This window comes from Xiphias gladius, chromosome 3 (assembly GCF_016859285.1).
Source record: "Xiphias gladius isolate SHS-SW01 ecotype Sanya breed wild chromosome 3, ASM1685928v1, whole genome shotgun sequence".
In the NCBI taxonomy this organism is placed as follows: Eukaryota; Metazoa; Chordata; class Actinopteri; order Istiophoriformes; family Xiphiidae; genus Xiphias; species Xiphias gladius.
In genome coordinates, this window is record NC_053402.1 from 7,193,241 (window position 1) to 7,207,177 (window position 13,937).

Here is a 13,937-nt window from a genome sequence, read left to right on the forward strand (position 1 = left end):
TCCTTTGGGAAACTGAAGCTTTAGGTTATCATCTTACTGTCAGCCTTTCACTCATGATGGAGCTGCAGACACGTTTTAAAAATTACTTTTACTTCTACACCATTTGTGTCTTCTTGGTGAATTGAGGACAATGGAAACATTGTCTCTGTTTGTGTTTGGAATGCAGCATTTTCATGAGCTTAGCATCTGGCAATAAAGTAATTAAGGTTTACATTACTAATTAATATTGTGTAAAATCTCAAAGCGCTGTTCAAAAGTGTCATCTGAGAGAGAAATCTTCTCTTTTTGGGATTTGATGGTGCACTGACAGAAATTAATAGGCATCACTGTATGGAGAATTAGTGCCAAGGATGAGATTTGAATATGAGATCACCTGCCAAAGAATATTTAGAAACAGATAACTGGCTTTCACAGTTAAAGATCCATTTCAGATTCTTTTATCTCTGTTGCAAACAGAGAACAGGTTCTTCCTCCTATTCATTTATTACCCCGTTTTCAGTAAAATGAGATTTTCTCTTATACTGTAGTTTGGGACTTGTTAATATCTTATGGATTGTTTGTTTACATGTGATAAACAGCAGAGACTGCCATGAGGTGAAGTTTGAGCTTTATCCCCACTTTGCTGCTAAACTATATTGTATCTGGCCATAGGTACTTTCTTTTCAGTTTCCACCTGTCAAGGATTTGTTGGTTGTTCAGTCCACCACTTTGGTCCAGACTAAAATATCTGAAAAAATTTGTGGATTGAAATGAAATTTAGTACACACATTCATGTTCCCCAGAAGATGAATCCTTCTGACTTTGGTGATCCTCTTACTGTCTTTCTAATGCCAACATGAGGTTCTCATTTGTGGTTTTGAAAGAAGTATCTAACAACTACTGGTTGGACTGCCATGAAATTTGTTATACACATTCATGTTCTCCTCAGGATGAAGTGCAATAACTCTGTTGATCCCTTAACTTTCCATGTAGCACCATCATCAGGTTACGATTTCAGCTTGTCCAATACTTTTATGACCAAATACCTGCAAAATGTATGACATTCCCATCACCCATGTACTTTGTATTTAGTGCTAATAGGCAGATGTTAGCATACTAACACACTAAACTAAGACTGTGAACATACCTGATAAATTGGTATCAGCATGTTAGTATTATTGTTAGCCTACTGACATTAGCATTTAGCTCATCTCCTAGAGCTTCTACAATGGCTGCAGAGTCATAGTCTTGTTTGGCAAACTACTTCAATCAAATCAAATATCTGGTAGTATTAGTAAGTTATTAGTTATGTTATCCTCATCTGCCTGCCCCACATTGCCAGTTTCAGTTTTCATGAAACTTTTGTCACAGGTAAGAAGTCCAGCCAACCCACAGGGTTTGCATTACTCTGCAAACCCTGTGCAAAATAATAAAATGTGCAGCAAAATAATAAAATGTGACAATTAAGTAATTTGGGAGACAAGATTAAACATGAATAACGTTAGTTTACTCACACACACGAGAACTAGCACATGCCAAACTTTGAAACCAAGTCTTACCTAATATCTCAAAGCTAGTGATAGTTTACTTTGGAGCACAGATTCATTATAGCCTAAGTGTTTATTAAGTCACATAATGTTACTCATCTTTCCTACGGCCATGAAGCATCGTGTGTCACATTCTCAGTCCATAAATTCATTTTTGAAAAAAATTATTCATTATGTAATATTTATATTAAATATGCATGAGAAAATCAAAATAAACTTAAGTCAGATGACAGGTACATGTACATGTACGTGTCTGACCACCGTGTCTGACCACCGTTTTTGTTCAAAGACCTTGACTGTATCTGAGCAGACAGCTAATGGGATTTAGGGGTGTACTGTAGCTGTGGGTAGAGTAAGATCCCTTTAGGGGTAGAGGTGTTTAATTATGGGGTTTCACATAGTCTGGCTATATTTAGTCTGGCTCATCCTGTGTGTCTGTTTGACAATGAAAGAAGCCTGAGAGTGCAGAGGAATGTTGAGTTCACAGGCTTTGTGCGGTTTCTTAGAATTAGTTAGAGGCTTTTTGATAATAACAGATTATGATCAACAGGTATGTAGGAAAAACAAACTTAACTTTTGGTGTGATGTGTGTGTGGTACACATTTTCAAATGGTTGTACTGTTAAGTGCCTTTTTAAGTATAGCTGTGGGAATTGTTCAACAAGCATACACACACACACCTCATACTTCCATCATTATTGATCCTGTAAATAAGGTAAACAAAAAAAAACAAAAAAAAGGAGAGCAGTGACAGGAGTCTTGAAAATATGTTTAGAAACAGTGTATTTTATTATAGCTACCCATACAAAAAATTGGATTTAATGAGTGATGAGAGGTAGAATCCCTGTGTAAATCTTAGTAGGACAGACCAGGAGGTGACGTCTGCATTGTACTGCTGTTTTATGAACTTGTTCCACTGGGCATTTAAGAAGGAGATTTTCCCCCATAAATCATTCCAGGAAGCTGTCAGAGGTTGCTGCTCATGTAAATTACATTGCACGATTTAAGCAGGTTTTATCACTTGCTTGATTAGAACAGCATTAATAAATGAAAAGCTGTGCATACTTATCATTACTCTCATTCTCAGGGTCAAGACACTGCAATCAGAGGTTTAATGTTAAGACTTTGGTACTGTACAGTATATATAGACTTTGATGAGTTTTGCCTTTCATACATGGCACAGCTTCGTGTCCTCACACACCCCAATTATTTCTGTAAGAGGACAGATGTGCTAACATAGTGGCTTGCTGCTTTGCAAGGATCTCAGTAACGGGATGTAGTGGCATTTGCTATGTCATTGATGAATCATGTGTTAAATGAAAAGTTTGGGGAAGGCACAGCCATCGTGGTCAATCAATACCTTCTTGTCTGTGTCTGAGAATCTGATTTACCATGTGATTTATCACCACGAATGTCTGAGGTGCTGACCAGAGGTTGTCAGCTGTATGACGAGAACGCATCACCGCTCGCATCACGTCACACGAGGATCTTATAATCTCAGCTTTTGCTCAGTCAGTCACACTCCTCTGTGCTGGTAGAGATACGAGGGGAACGGGAGATAAGTGCTGCTTGGCACCCCACCAGGACAGGATGTGGAGCAGAAGCTGCATCAGATAATACCTCCTGCTGAGAGTGCAGGCAGCCATTGGTCCATCTGTTCTCCCCTCTGAATCACTGTTCCCCAAATAGAAAGCTGTTGTCTTGCCACTTCAATTCTCCTCCTCAGTCCATGTTAGAGGTGTTAAGTTTAATGATCACATTTTCAGTATTTGGAATTAGTTCATCTTTTCCTTGAAGGAGAAAATGTGAACTATCATACTATAAGCTATCAATGTAAAAGTAAGCTGTTTGGCAAAAGAATATGAAATTAGTATTTTGATCAGCATTAGCCAGATTTATCAAGACACTATAGTAATCTATAGTAAAAAAAAAAAAGAAGTGTCCTTATTCTCTTCTCTCCTCTTCTTCTTTTTCTCATTTCATTGCTCTCTCACCCTCTTTTGACTTTCTCCTGTGTTCTCCCTCCTCTTCCAGGGTACCATCACAGCCTGCCATCGTCTCCATACTCCACTGGTCCTGAGGGTCAGAGGTTACCTTCATCTGGGACGTTGTCGTCAGAGTTCCTGAACCAGGGCGTCCCAGTCAAGATTCTGCTGTTGGTGTGCAACGCTGCAGGGGCAGGCCAACAGGCTGTAAGGTTAGGAATTCTGCCCTTGAACAGCAATTGTCCAATCATAACTTATAAACCATACTTACAGTAGGTGCAGCAGGTCAACACATTGTTATTGTATATTGTTCAGAATTTATTAAACATTGAGTTTATCTTCTTTAACTTAAGCTGCAAATGTTAGCATTCACAGGTAACCATTTTACTACCTAATCCATCCTCATTTTCAACTTTCATCTTTAACTTTAACTCTATCATCCCCAAAGGAAAACTTGTCTCGCAGCCAGGTAAAACATAGAACACAGATTTGAACATAAAATATAAAATATACTTAAAATCCAAAAAAAAAAGAAAAAACAGAAAGAAAAGAAAAAATATGAATAAAACAGTAGCAACCAAAGCTAAGGGGCATTTAATCTGCTAACTACATTATTTTGTTGTGTTACAGGTTCAGCTGCAACAGCGGCTCTTTCATGCTGTTTATTTGATATGGGAAGATAACACTCCAGCAACTCTAGCCAAACGTTAGATAGTGTTTCAAATCCCCGTCTCTTGTAAAATTGAGGCATACTGTTTGAAAAATACAAACTTTAAAGCAGAAATACAAGCACTGTTTTGTCTGTCAAACTTGAATCCATGGGTTATGTTAGAGTGTATAACATTTTAATTAAATTATTATTTATTGTACTATGGGCTAGCTCTATCCTCCAGTACATGAACAATACTGCTCCTTTATTCAACAGCTGGTGAAGATGCTGATGCTTTTTGCGTGGGACATTTTAGCTTTTGCCTCAGTCTTGTAGCATTATATTGGGTATGCAGCTATCAAGGGCATATTTAGGACCTTTTTACAGTGTTCTCGTTTTAAAACAAATCAAACTGAGACAGAGTTTTCAACCAACTCACCTTTAGCATTAAGCACATTAACTGACACAAGCCAGTTTCAGCTGATAAAATCTGCCAGCAGCAGTTGTCATTTCAGCTGACAAAATCCACAGACGTCAGCTAGAAAATGAGAAGGTTGCTTTTGTTTACTTCTGTGTTAAACTGGAGACCCACTGTGAATTTTCAAGTGGTAAATCTTCCACCGTTATCATCAATTCTTAGCTTTTCTGACGTGATTGTTTGTTATAAAGGTTTCAGTTTCACTACTTACAGCCTTTAAGCAAATGTGAGTTCTAAGTACAGTATTTCAGTCCACAAGTATTATATCCAGCCTTGCTCTTGTGGAGCACATCAAGGTCATGTGAGCTCCCTGTTAGAGAAAGGACTCACATCTCACTGCGTGATGAGTTTCAAATCAAAGGACTGAGGAATCTGACATCTGGCACGATATGGATATCCACTAGACACCCATCTCCCTGACAGAGTCCAGAGAGATCAATATAGGTGAGCTCGCCAATACCGCTGTGAGAAAGTCCAATCTCGTCCATGAGAGTCGTCGTCTCAGTTTCTCCTTCAAACGCCTCTGTATCATTGATCAAACCACCAACTTATCTCGCTCTCATCAGATGACAGCTGGAGGAGTTGTCTGTGCCAAGAAAATGACATTGGAGTCACATACTTGTTACTCGCTCTGGTTCTCTGTAGAATAGCCTCACAGGTACATTTCTGAAAACTAGCAAACTGTGAAAGCTCTCAGTGTTGTTGGTTTGTTTAAACTGTAAAACTGATAGATAGCAGTAGATGGGAATTCATAAAGTTTCACATTTTATGTACAAATGTTCACTGTTTGCATTATTTCTCTTGAATGTTAACAATTTGATTTCATGACATTTCATTTCTGTTACATCTTGACGCTGACTCTCCATTCTGTGGAGGCAGGTGAAAAATAAATATAGAATTAAATAATAGATGTAACTGCATGATCCCATCAAATCTCTCTTTTTACAGGGATATAAATTTACAAGATGTCATACTTCTAAATATTTTCACTGCATTATGTGTTTATTTTTAGGTTGTTTGAGTTAAAACATTTGTTATGGGGATAAAAAGCTACAGAGTTGCTAACAAACGGCCTCTTAATTTAAACCAAGCCAGTTAACCTGCAGCAAAAGAATGGAAATGTTTTTTCTCTTGGTCCATAGCAGTTTCCAGTTAAACTGATTGTAATTTTAAGTTCTTTTCCTTACAGTTTTGTTGTGTATATTTTCTTTTCCCATATAGTGGTCGCGCAGCCACCACAGAATGTTAATGGTTACCATCCTGAACAGTAATCCAACCTAATTTATTTTGAGGATCTCCATGGTATCTACTTATGATCTAATGGGAAAACTGTATGACTGAAGATTTGTTTGGTTTTACTGTTTTATTTCAAAGTCTGCAAAAATCTAAAATAAGAAGAAAAGCTTATTTTTCATTCATTATCCTTATATTCCTTCCATTCAATCCTCATAGTAGCCCGTCGTCATTCACTGTGTACGTGCCTGTGTGTGTCATTGTCTCTTTATGCACATGCATGCTCACATGGTCACATACTAATAAATCTTAAGCATGCAATAGAGGGCTGCCCTCAATTAAATGCGTATTATCATAAATGTGTTATGTGATATGTCATTTGAAATTATGGTTGTCCCTCTCCTAGCTAGTTTCACTCCTTATTATCACCCTCTTTCCTTCCATAGAAAGGCTTTAATGAGAATTCTGCACTAATGCTGATAATGTTAATAAATAATAATTTATATTATGATAGAATAGGATAAGGAGACGTGAGCTGGTCAGGGCTCATGTGAAGTGGTTGAGTGGGGGTGCTGTGAGAAGTCTTTTTAAAATTTACATGTTTTGTCCCTTTCAAAACATTCATTTCCTCTATCCCTGTTTAAGGTTTGGACCTCCATTTCTAATGAGGGAGGACCGGTCTATTTCCTGGGACCAGCTGCAGCAGAGCATCCTCAGCAAAATCTATTACCTGATGATCAATGGAGCTCAGGCACAGGTACTGGACAGCTAGTTATAATAATGTGATAATTTATTCATGTAAGGAAATTCTGCTTTTTTCTTACCCCCCTTCAAGGGAATATGAAAAAACAATGTCAGGAGCTGATAGGGATTCATTAACTCACATACAGGCTCTTTAGCACAATGGATGTTTGAACCCATGTCCTCCAGTTGGCAAGCCAGAGTGGGGAGATTTAATATTTATTTAATTTTTATTCAGCTACAACCAGAAAACGCTGGACTAAAGTTACAATACGGCCTTGTGCAATAAGTCAATAGAGATTGCTGCATGATGCTTGTAAAACTTTAATATTTAATAGCTGTGTAGTGTGGGCGGGCGAGGCTTGAGCACCAGCTGGAGGCAGAGAGGGGACATGGTTCCCTTCTGCCATGCTTGTGCTTGTGCACGTGTTCAAAGACATTTTTTATTGGCTTGGGACAGAGCAAAGCATGCTGAAACAAAGACACTGTGTGGTACAGGTGTGAGAGATCGAAGCGCCAGCTGGGGGCAGAGAGGAATTGGCTTCCTTTTACTGCACCCCTTGGAGCACCACAGCACAGTCAGGTAAACTGGTTTGGGACAGGTTATGGTGTTCTATAGGGACGGTAATAATTGAAGACAGACAGAGACACACATATGACTGTTCTCTCCTTCATTCAGGCCATTTTTTCCTGTTTTTGTGGACAAAGCGGCTTTTCCATTTGGAGAGTCCTGATAAAAACCACTTAAGTGGCTCTGTGGCATGGTCATGTTTATCCTGGGAACATTACTTTTGTCCACTCATCTCCCAGTACGGTAGTATTATTGACCTATCACATTTTCTGTTGCTTCTCCGGTCTCTGACTGCAATAGCCCTCTGCCTTCATTAGTGCCAGTGTTAGGAGTAAATACAGGTCTTTGTCAGGAGGTCAAAGCTGTTTGCAGTGAAGACTATTAAACAGAGTTCAGTCTTAGTTCGGATGTTAATATGGAGCTCTTTCCATATTAACATCTGTACACAGAATGGAAAAGTAATTGAAATTTTAAATGAAAAGAATGAAAAAAACTTTATTGTAGGCGAATAACATTAGACACAAGATATCAATGCATATTAGGTTAAATGCTATGTTAGCAATGTGTGAAGTTTCAACATGGCCTTGTATTTGAGCTTGGGTTACAGGCAAATATGTATGAAAAAGGTTTGCAACAATTTTTTGGTACCTAATCAGTGATCCATTGTTGTTACCTTTAGAAAGCAGACTGCTTGTTGTAGCTTGATATATACTGTACAGACATGAGAATGGTATATATCTTCTCATCAGACTCTCTGCCGGAAAGCAAATAAACATATTTTCCAAAAACGTTGAACAAATTCTTTAAGAGGTACCGTATAGTTTCAATTCTGACCATTTGAGAAACACACAAAATGCTGATTTTCCATCATTTGTCCCATCATTCCATCTTATATGTCAATAAACCTTTAAATTATATGATACTAGCTTGATTTTACCCTCACAGTGTACATTATAATATATTTACATAGATATTTCTGTGACAGGCAGTAGGGCAGTGTGTACTAATGAGATCAAATGAGTCAGAAGCTAAGTCGTTGGCCTGTCAGTCATCCATGCATGGCTCAAAAGAAGACTGGTAGACTTGTTTACCTTGCCACTGATGGTGTTACTACTGTAAAACATGAGACCTAATGACAGAAATGCCAGCAGCATAGTTTTCTTGGATGCACCGTTGCTGTATGTCACATATGTTAAATCAATTATTTACTTCACTTTAGCGAAAGGGTCCATTTTCTTCCTGGTTTCTGCTTGTTCCCTTGCTTGTACTGTCCACTTGCCTGTGTTTTGGCATATGATTGTGTGTAGTAACATGTTGTTAATCATGTAGCCAAACAGATTTCTGAACAGTGTCAACTGTCACACAAAAAGTGATTAACCTTGGTCGAAAGCAAGACTAAGAATTTTCTCATGGGGAAACATTACTAATTTTCGAGTCTTCAACAGTGTCTGTTTAGCCCTCGTGGTCATGCTCTCCTCTGCCAGGATGCTGCGATGAATTTTCACAGGTTTTCTCTTCCTCTTCTTGGCAGTCATGCTGACAGGGGTGACACTGCTCAGAGCCTGACCAGATCTCAGATGCTCCTTTTTTCATTTATCTTCTCAGTCACACTCACCAAACAATAATGTGTTTACACCCCACTGTTTTTGGTGTTACTTTCACATATTCCTCTTCATCTGCCCCTACTCGGACGAAAACAAGCATGGGAATCCACGGTCTGTCTAATTGATGTAGTGTTCAAAAAGTGAGGTTTGTCTCCGGACATCATAAGGACAGCATCCTCACCAGTTTATGATCCCTGTAGAAGACTTGGAAACAAACAGCATTGTTCTTGTATTGCTAGTTAGTTAGTTAGTAGTTAGTTAGGTATTATTATGAGTATATGATAAGGAAAATGTTAGCCCAGATTTTATTCTAACATAACTGTGTTTAGCTGTTTAGCTTAAAGACAAGTAAGACAGAAGTTGGATTTATGCTTTGTATTTTCAAACGGTAGGATTCTCTTTTGACGTTACAAGAGAAAAGGCTTTTAGGATGAGGACGAACCAATGTTTTTTCAGAAGGAAAACAAGTTTGACTGAGGGTGCTGGAGTGTAAACTTCCCGAAATCCAGTAAAGTGCAGGACAGAGCCACTAACATTAGCTTAAACTCTGATATGACTGTTAGCATCCAGCACCAGGAATGGAAGTGCTGGTTATGAATGAAATATTTTTAATGTAACCCCAAACCTCACAAACTAATGTAGTATGAATACCCCCAGGCTTCTGAAGTAACAGTTAACACTCTGGGTAGTAAGCTTGTTCGCTGAAAAGGCTAACGTTTTCAACTTATGTTTAAGCAGACCAACACACTCTTTACTTCGTTTCTTACACATTATCTCTTGTGATTTGGTTTGAGAGATGGAAGAAACTACCATCCAAGCTCTTTAAAGTATCATTCTTAGTACAGCCCCAGGCAGACCGCTTCAACATGTGGAGAAATTCAGAGCTTGGCAGGCCTGTCGTGAAACTAAGCTATGACTGGAAAAACGCTGTTTGAGGGAGTGGTTTAGCGCACAGTCAATTCGGCCTGAAATATCTAACCCATAGACCTGGTGAATCCTCTTGGTGAAGCAGTCAGAAGCTTTGCAAATACCTTTGGATTGTGTGTAAATGGATGTATCATATTTTAAAGGAATTTCCCCTTGCTATTTCAAACCCTATACCTGAGAAGTTGGAATTAGTAGGACTCTTTGGGTGGTCTTCCCATGTACATACAAGCCTCATTGGAACTCACTGTGCCCAAACAAGTCTGTAATGAGAAGAAAACTCATTTTGGTTTTAAACTTGTCATCTAGCATTCCATTTTTTTTTTATACAGCAGATTGAATATGAACATGCAGAAAAGTTGATGAGTTCTCTGGAAAAGCAAAACACAGCACCGAAGCACCACAGGGAAGTTTGATGCCTGCAGTTTCCATAAACACGTGATGAAATGCTGTAGAAAGGATAATATAGTCTTAATTACATGGCTCTGTATGTGTACTCAAAATGAGGGCATGAGAGCAGAATTTTACTTGGGCCCTTAAGTAGTTCTTGCCATAAGTACTAACCGCTGCAGTATTTCAGCAGCTGACTGGCACTTCTGATACTTATACTTTCAATAGTACGGTATGTTACGTTATTGAGGAAGTATTTCAGAAGTATTGTGTATTTGCCACCCAGGGTTATGCATTCCAGTGGGTTCATGTGTTCATTATATGAATATTTTCCAGGAATTTGCTGTCCGCTTCACTGTGCTCCTAGTCATCAAAAAGATCCTGCTGGACTGAGCTTTCCTCAAAAAACTCAGACTGGGTGTTTGTGTTTGGGCTCAGCAGCTAAACACTAGATTTCACTGAAACAAGAGGAAATCAATTTCATTACTGCAAAGCGCTCCTTCATTCCAAAAGCACCTCCAATCAAAGCAGATCGCAGAGTAATATAAGCATGTTTCAAACAAAGAGAAAAAGATTTTATTACCTCAGTTTTTTCTTTCATATTTCTTGTCAACTTGGGCTTTCAATCCAGCTGAGAATGATATGAGAGGGTAGTCTGATTATCTATGGGTTTATTAATGTTTTTGTTTCTGTAAGATGTTATTTTGAATGCAAACAAACCAAAAAAAAAACCTGCTGTTGAGGTGCTACATGAACTGAGCTGCTCTGAACTCAAAATATCTTGTGCAGATCTCCACTTATATTTTATGATGGCCCACTTTGTAGTCCTCTTTTTGTGGCTGTAGCTTGTACACAGCAAAATGATCTATGTTATACATGACCCTCTGTGTGCACAAATTTGCCAGTGATTATTTAAGATCACTCCTTATTCACTATTTTTTAGATAGTTTTGAACAGCTGTCGATGAGAAATTTCAGAATGAGACATGCATGTGCAGCAACAACTAAGCTGGCAGTAAAATATCAACACAGGAAATTTTTATGAAGTTTTTAAACAGTTTTTGCTGTAAACACTATTTTTTATCATTAAGGGCTCTATTTATGTACTGGCGCACAGCGCAAAATGCAGGGGTGCACTGTTGAAGTGGTATTTTCTGCAGTACACTGAAGTTATTTCCTCAACTGCGCCAGTTTGTTATCTTGGTGAGTCTGTGCACCAAGTGGAAGGAGAGGTGCCATAGAGGGTGTGGCAACATGAATCTAGCAGTGCGCATTAATCTTGGTGTATGTAATCATTAGTGTGTTTTACTGCTCGGTGCACGTTTGTTCCATTCGTATTTTGGTCACTTTATTCAGTGAAATCACACCCATATAAACCTCCCTTAAATCACACAAACCCCTTTATTCATGTTTTGCTCCTCTTTCTACTTTTATTTTTAAGTTTTTCAACCAGCTGACATGTGGTCATGTAAACAAAAAAGTTGGCATCAATGCCAGCCAAGCAGAAAAAAGACTACTGAGTGAGGTTAGTAGGTAGTCTGCACCGACAGTCTTTCCCTCATTCTGACAACTCTCTTTACAGCCATCTGAAGGCAGCAGGTATCTGTTCCATCTATTGTGCCAACAGGAGTTATGTTGCGCACTGTCAGTCAACAATTACGCACAGCAGAAGACTGTTACAAAATAACCGTGCCTATGTGCACATCAATTTTGATGTGCAACAGGCGTGTTGGATATTGACACACTGAAAACAGTTTGCATAGTCTCATGAAAAATCCTAAAATCAATTCAAACTTCTCTCTCCGCCAATAAATCCTTTCGTATGATCCATTCCTTTCTCCTCCCCCAGTGTCTCCATCCAAAACACCGGGTAACTGGGGCCACAACGCATGCCTCATCTTCTTTTTAACAAGTCGGGCCAAAGTAATACCTGGAGGTTCACATTTCTAATTACATTACACATAGACATGTCGATCACTAACTTGACTTGATAGAGACTGTTCGGGTTATATTTTATAGTAGTATTGCCAAAAACAAAGGACTGTTGTTTTAAAAGTCCTAATTTTTTTGCGGATGATAGCAGGATCTAGTTTATGTTGCAATATTAAGATGAAGCAGGCAACTATTTATTCACCAGATTGTCAGTAATCATTCTTCCTTATAAAACAAGCAAATCAAGACTGGATTAACATTAAAAAACATTTTGTGGCAGATGATTATGGATCACTTTATGACAGATAAAGCGGCTCAATATTACGCACCATAAACATGATGATCGTAAGATCTTCAAAATGTCAAAATTGAATTCAAAAGTGACTTAAACTTAAAAGACTCATTATCTGCTCTTGGCAATGAATGTGAGCTGCCGTATTTTGAAATTCTGTACATCCCAGACAACGAAGAGTTTCCTCTGAGAAAAACTCTCCGCAGGATTCAAAAACTGTGTGTCATGACCGAGAGAGACTGTGTTTGAAGGGGATGAGAGGAGGGAACGTAATTAGCCATGATTGTCAAAACCTCTAACACGCCCATCTATAATGTATGACCATGTATTCTTTCTGATTCCACCCCATTTCCAAGTGTTCCGCAGGTGTGCCAGGCACACCTGGCCACAAAAATACCAAAATGCACTTGGCATGCACCCGGCGCACTGGGCAGGGCACATATGACTGCGCTCTCCACTACACTGCTGGATTCATGAAAATAAACCCCTAAATGTTAACGGTTAACACAGGGACGGTTCAATTGCTAAGGCATAAACCTTCCACAGAAATTCTGAAGCTTTTGTCCCTATTATTGTGTGCCATAGAAAGATGAATAGATAGACTGATCAAATCTAATCCCTGATTGCTCCCTTCCATCATGGGGGACAATAAATATGAGAAAAGAACTTCCCTAGTTAATCTGATGCTGGTGGTTAAATGTTTGAAATAATTATTTGTTGAAACCAATCAATAAACCTGTTTTGCCTTTTGATAATAAAATGAGGCCTGAAGTCTTGTCAGGTTATATAATAGGAAGACAGGGGTTGTTATGGCTGGTTGTAGCCTGTAAAAATGATTGTGCTGATGTGCCAATGTATGTACAAATCACTTTCATTTGCTAGAAAACTGCACATCGTCTGTTTTAATCAAAATTAAAAAGAGACACATCAGTATTTAAACAAACCAAAAATTTATTTTGCACACACATATTGGACTCATAAAGTAATTTCAATCCAGATATTTATGGCCTGAAGTCTCCAAACTGAGCAGTCATTATGCTTCATCACAGTAAAAGTCATGAGAAATGTTGATGCTGTGTGTTCTCATTTTCTAAGCATGAAAGTATCTCACAATGGTTATACAAAACCATGATGAATGAATAAGACATAACTAAAAGCAGTGACATTTCTCATAATTTGTTGTGGTGAGACAGTGTGTGGTGGGAGGGCTCGTTTTAGACCTTAACAATACTAAGAGACTACAGTCATGCCAGCGGCTCTGTGAGACTGTACATAGGCACAGCAGTGCTTTGAGCTAAATGCTAACATCAGCTAACATGCTGATGTTAAGTAGGTACAATGTTTACCATGTTCACCACCTTAGTTTAGCATTTTAGCATGCTTACACTTTTTAATTAGGAGTAAACACAAAGTACAGCTGAGGTGAGGGAAAGGCAATAGTTCTGCAGGTATTTGGATATAAACCAAAGTACTGGACAAATTAGAATTTTGAACTGATATGCTAGATGAATATTAAAGGATCACCAAAACTGTTACAGCTCATCCTGAGGGGGGCATGAATATCTGAATCTAATTTCATTGCAATCAATCCAATAGTTGTCAAGAAATTTCACT

The 13,937-nt window shown here is 38.5% G+C and overlaps 1 protein-coding gene across 2 annotated transcripts in view; it reads left to right on the forward strand.

The window, feature by feature from the left end:
* usp43b (ubiquitin specific peptidase 43b) overlaps nt 1-13,937 on the forward strand; it is a 75,447-nt gene that overhangs the window by 38,434 nt on the left and 23,076 nt on the right. For both annotated transcript variants that reach the window (XM_040123723.1, XM_040123722.1), the window contains exons 7-8: nt 3,560-3,722; nt 6,516-6,627. In XM_040123723.1, coding sequence (XP_039979657.1) covers nt 3,560-3,722; nt 6,516-6,627 — 275 coding nt within the window. The remainder of the gene's footprint in view (nt 1-3,559; nt 3,723-6,515; nt 6,628-13,937) is intronic.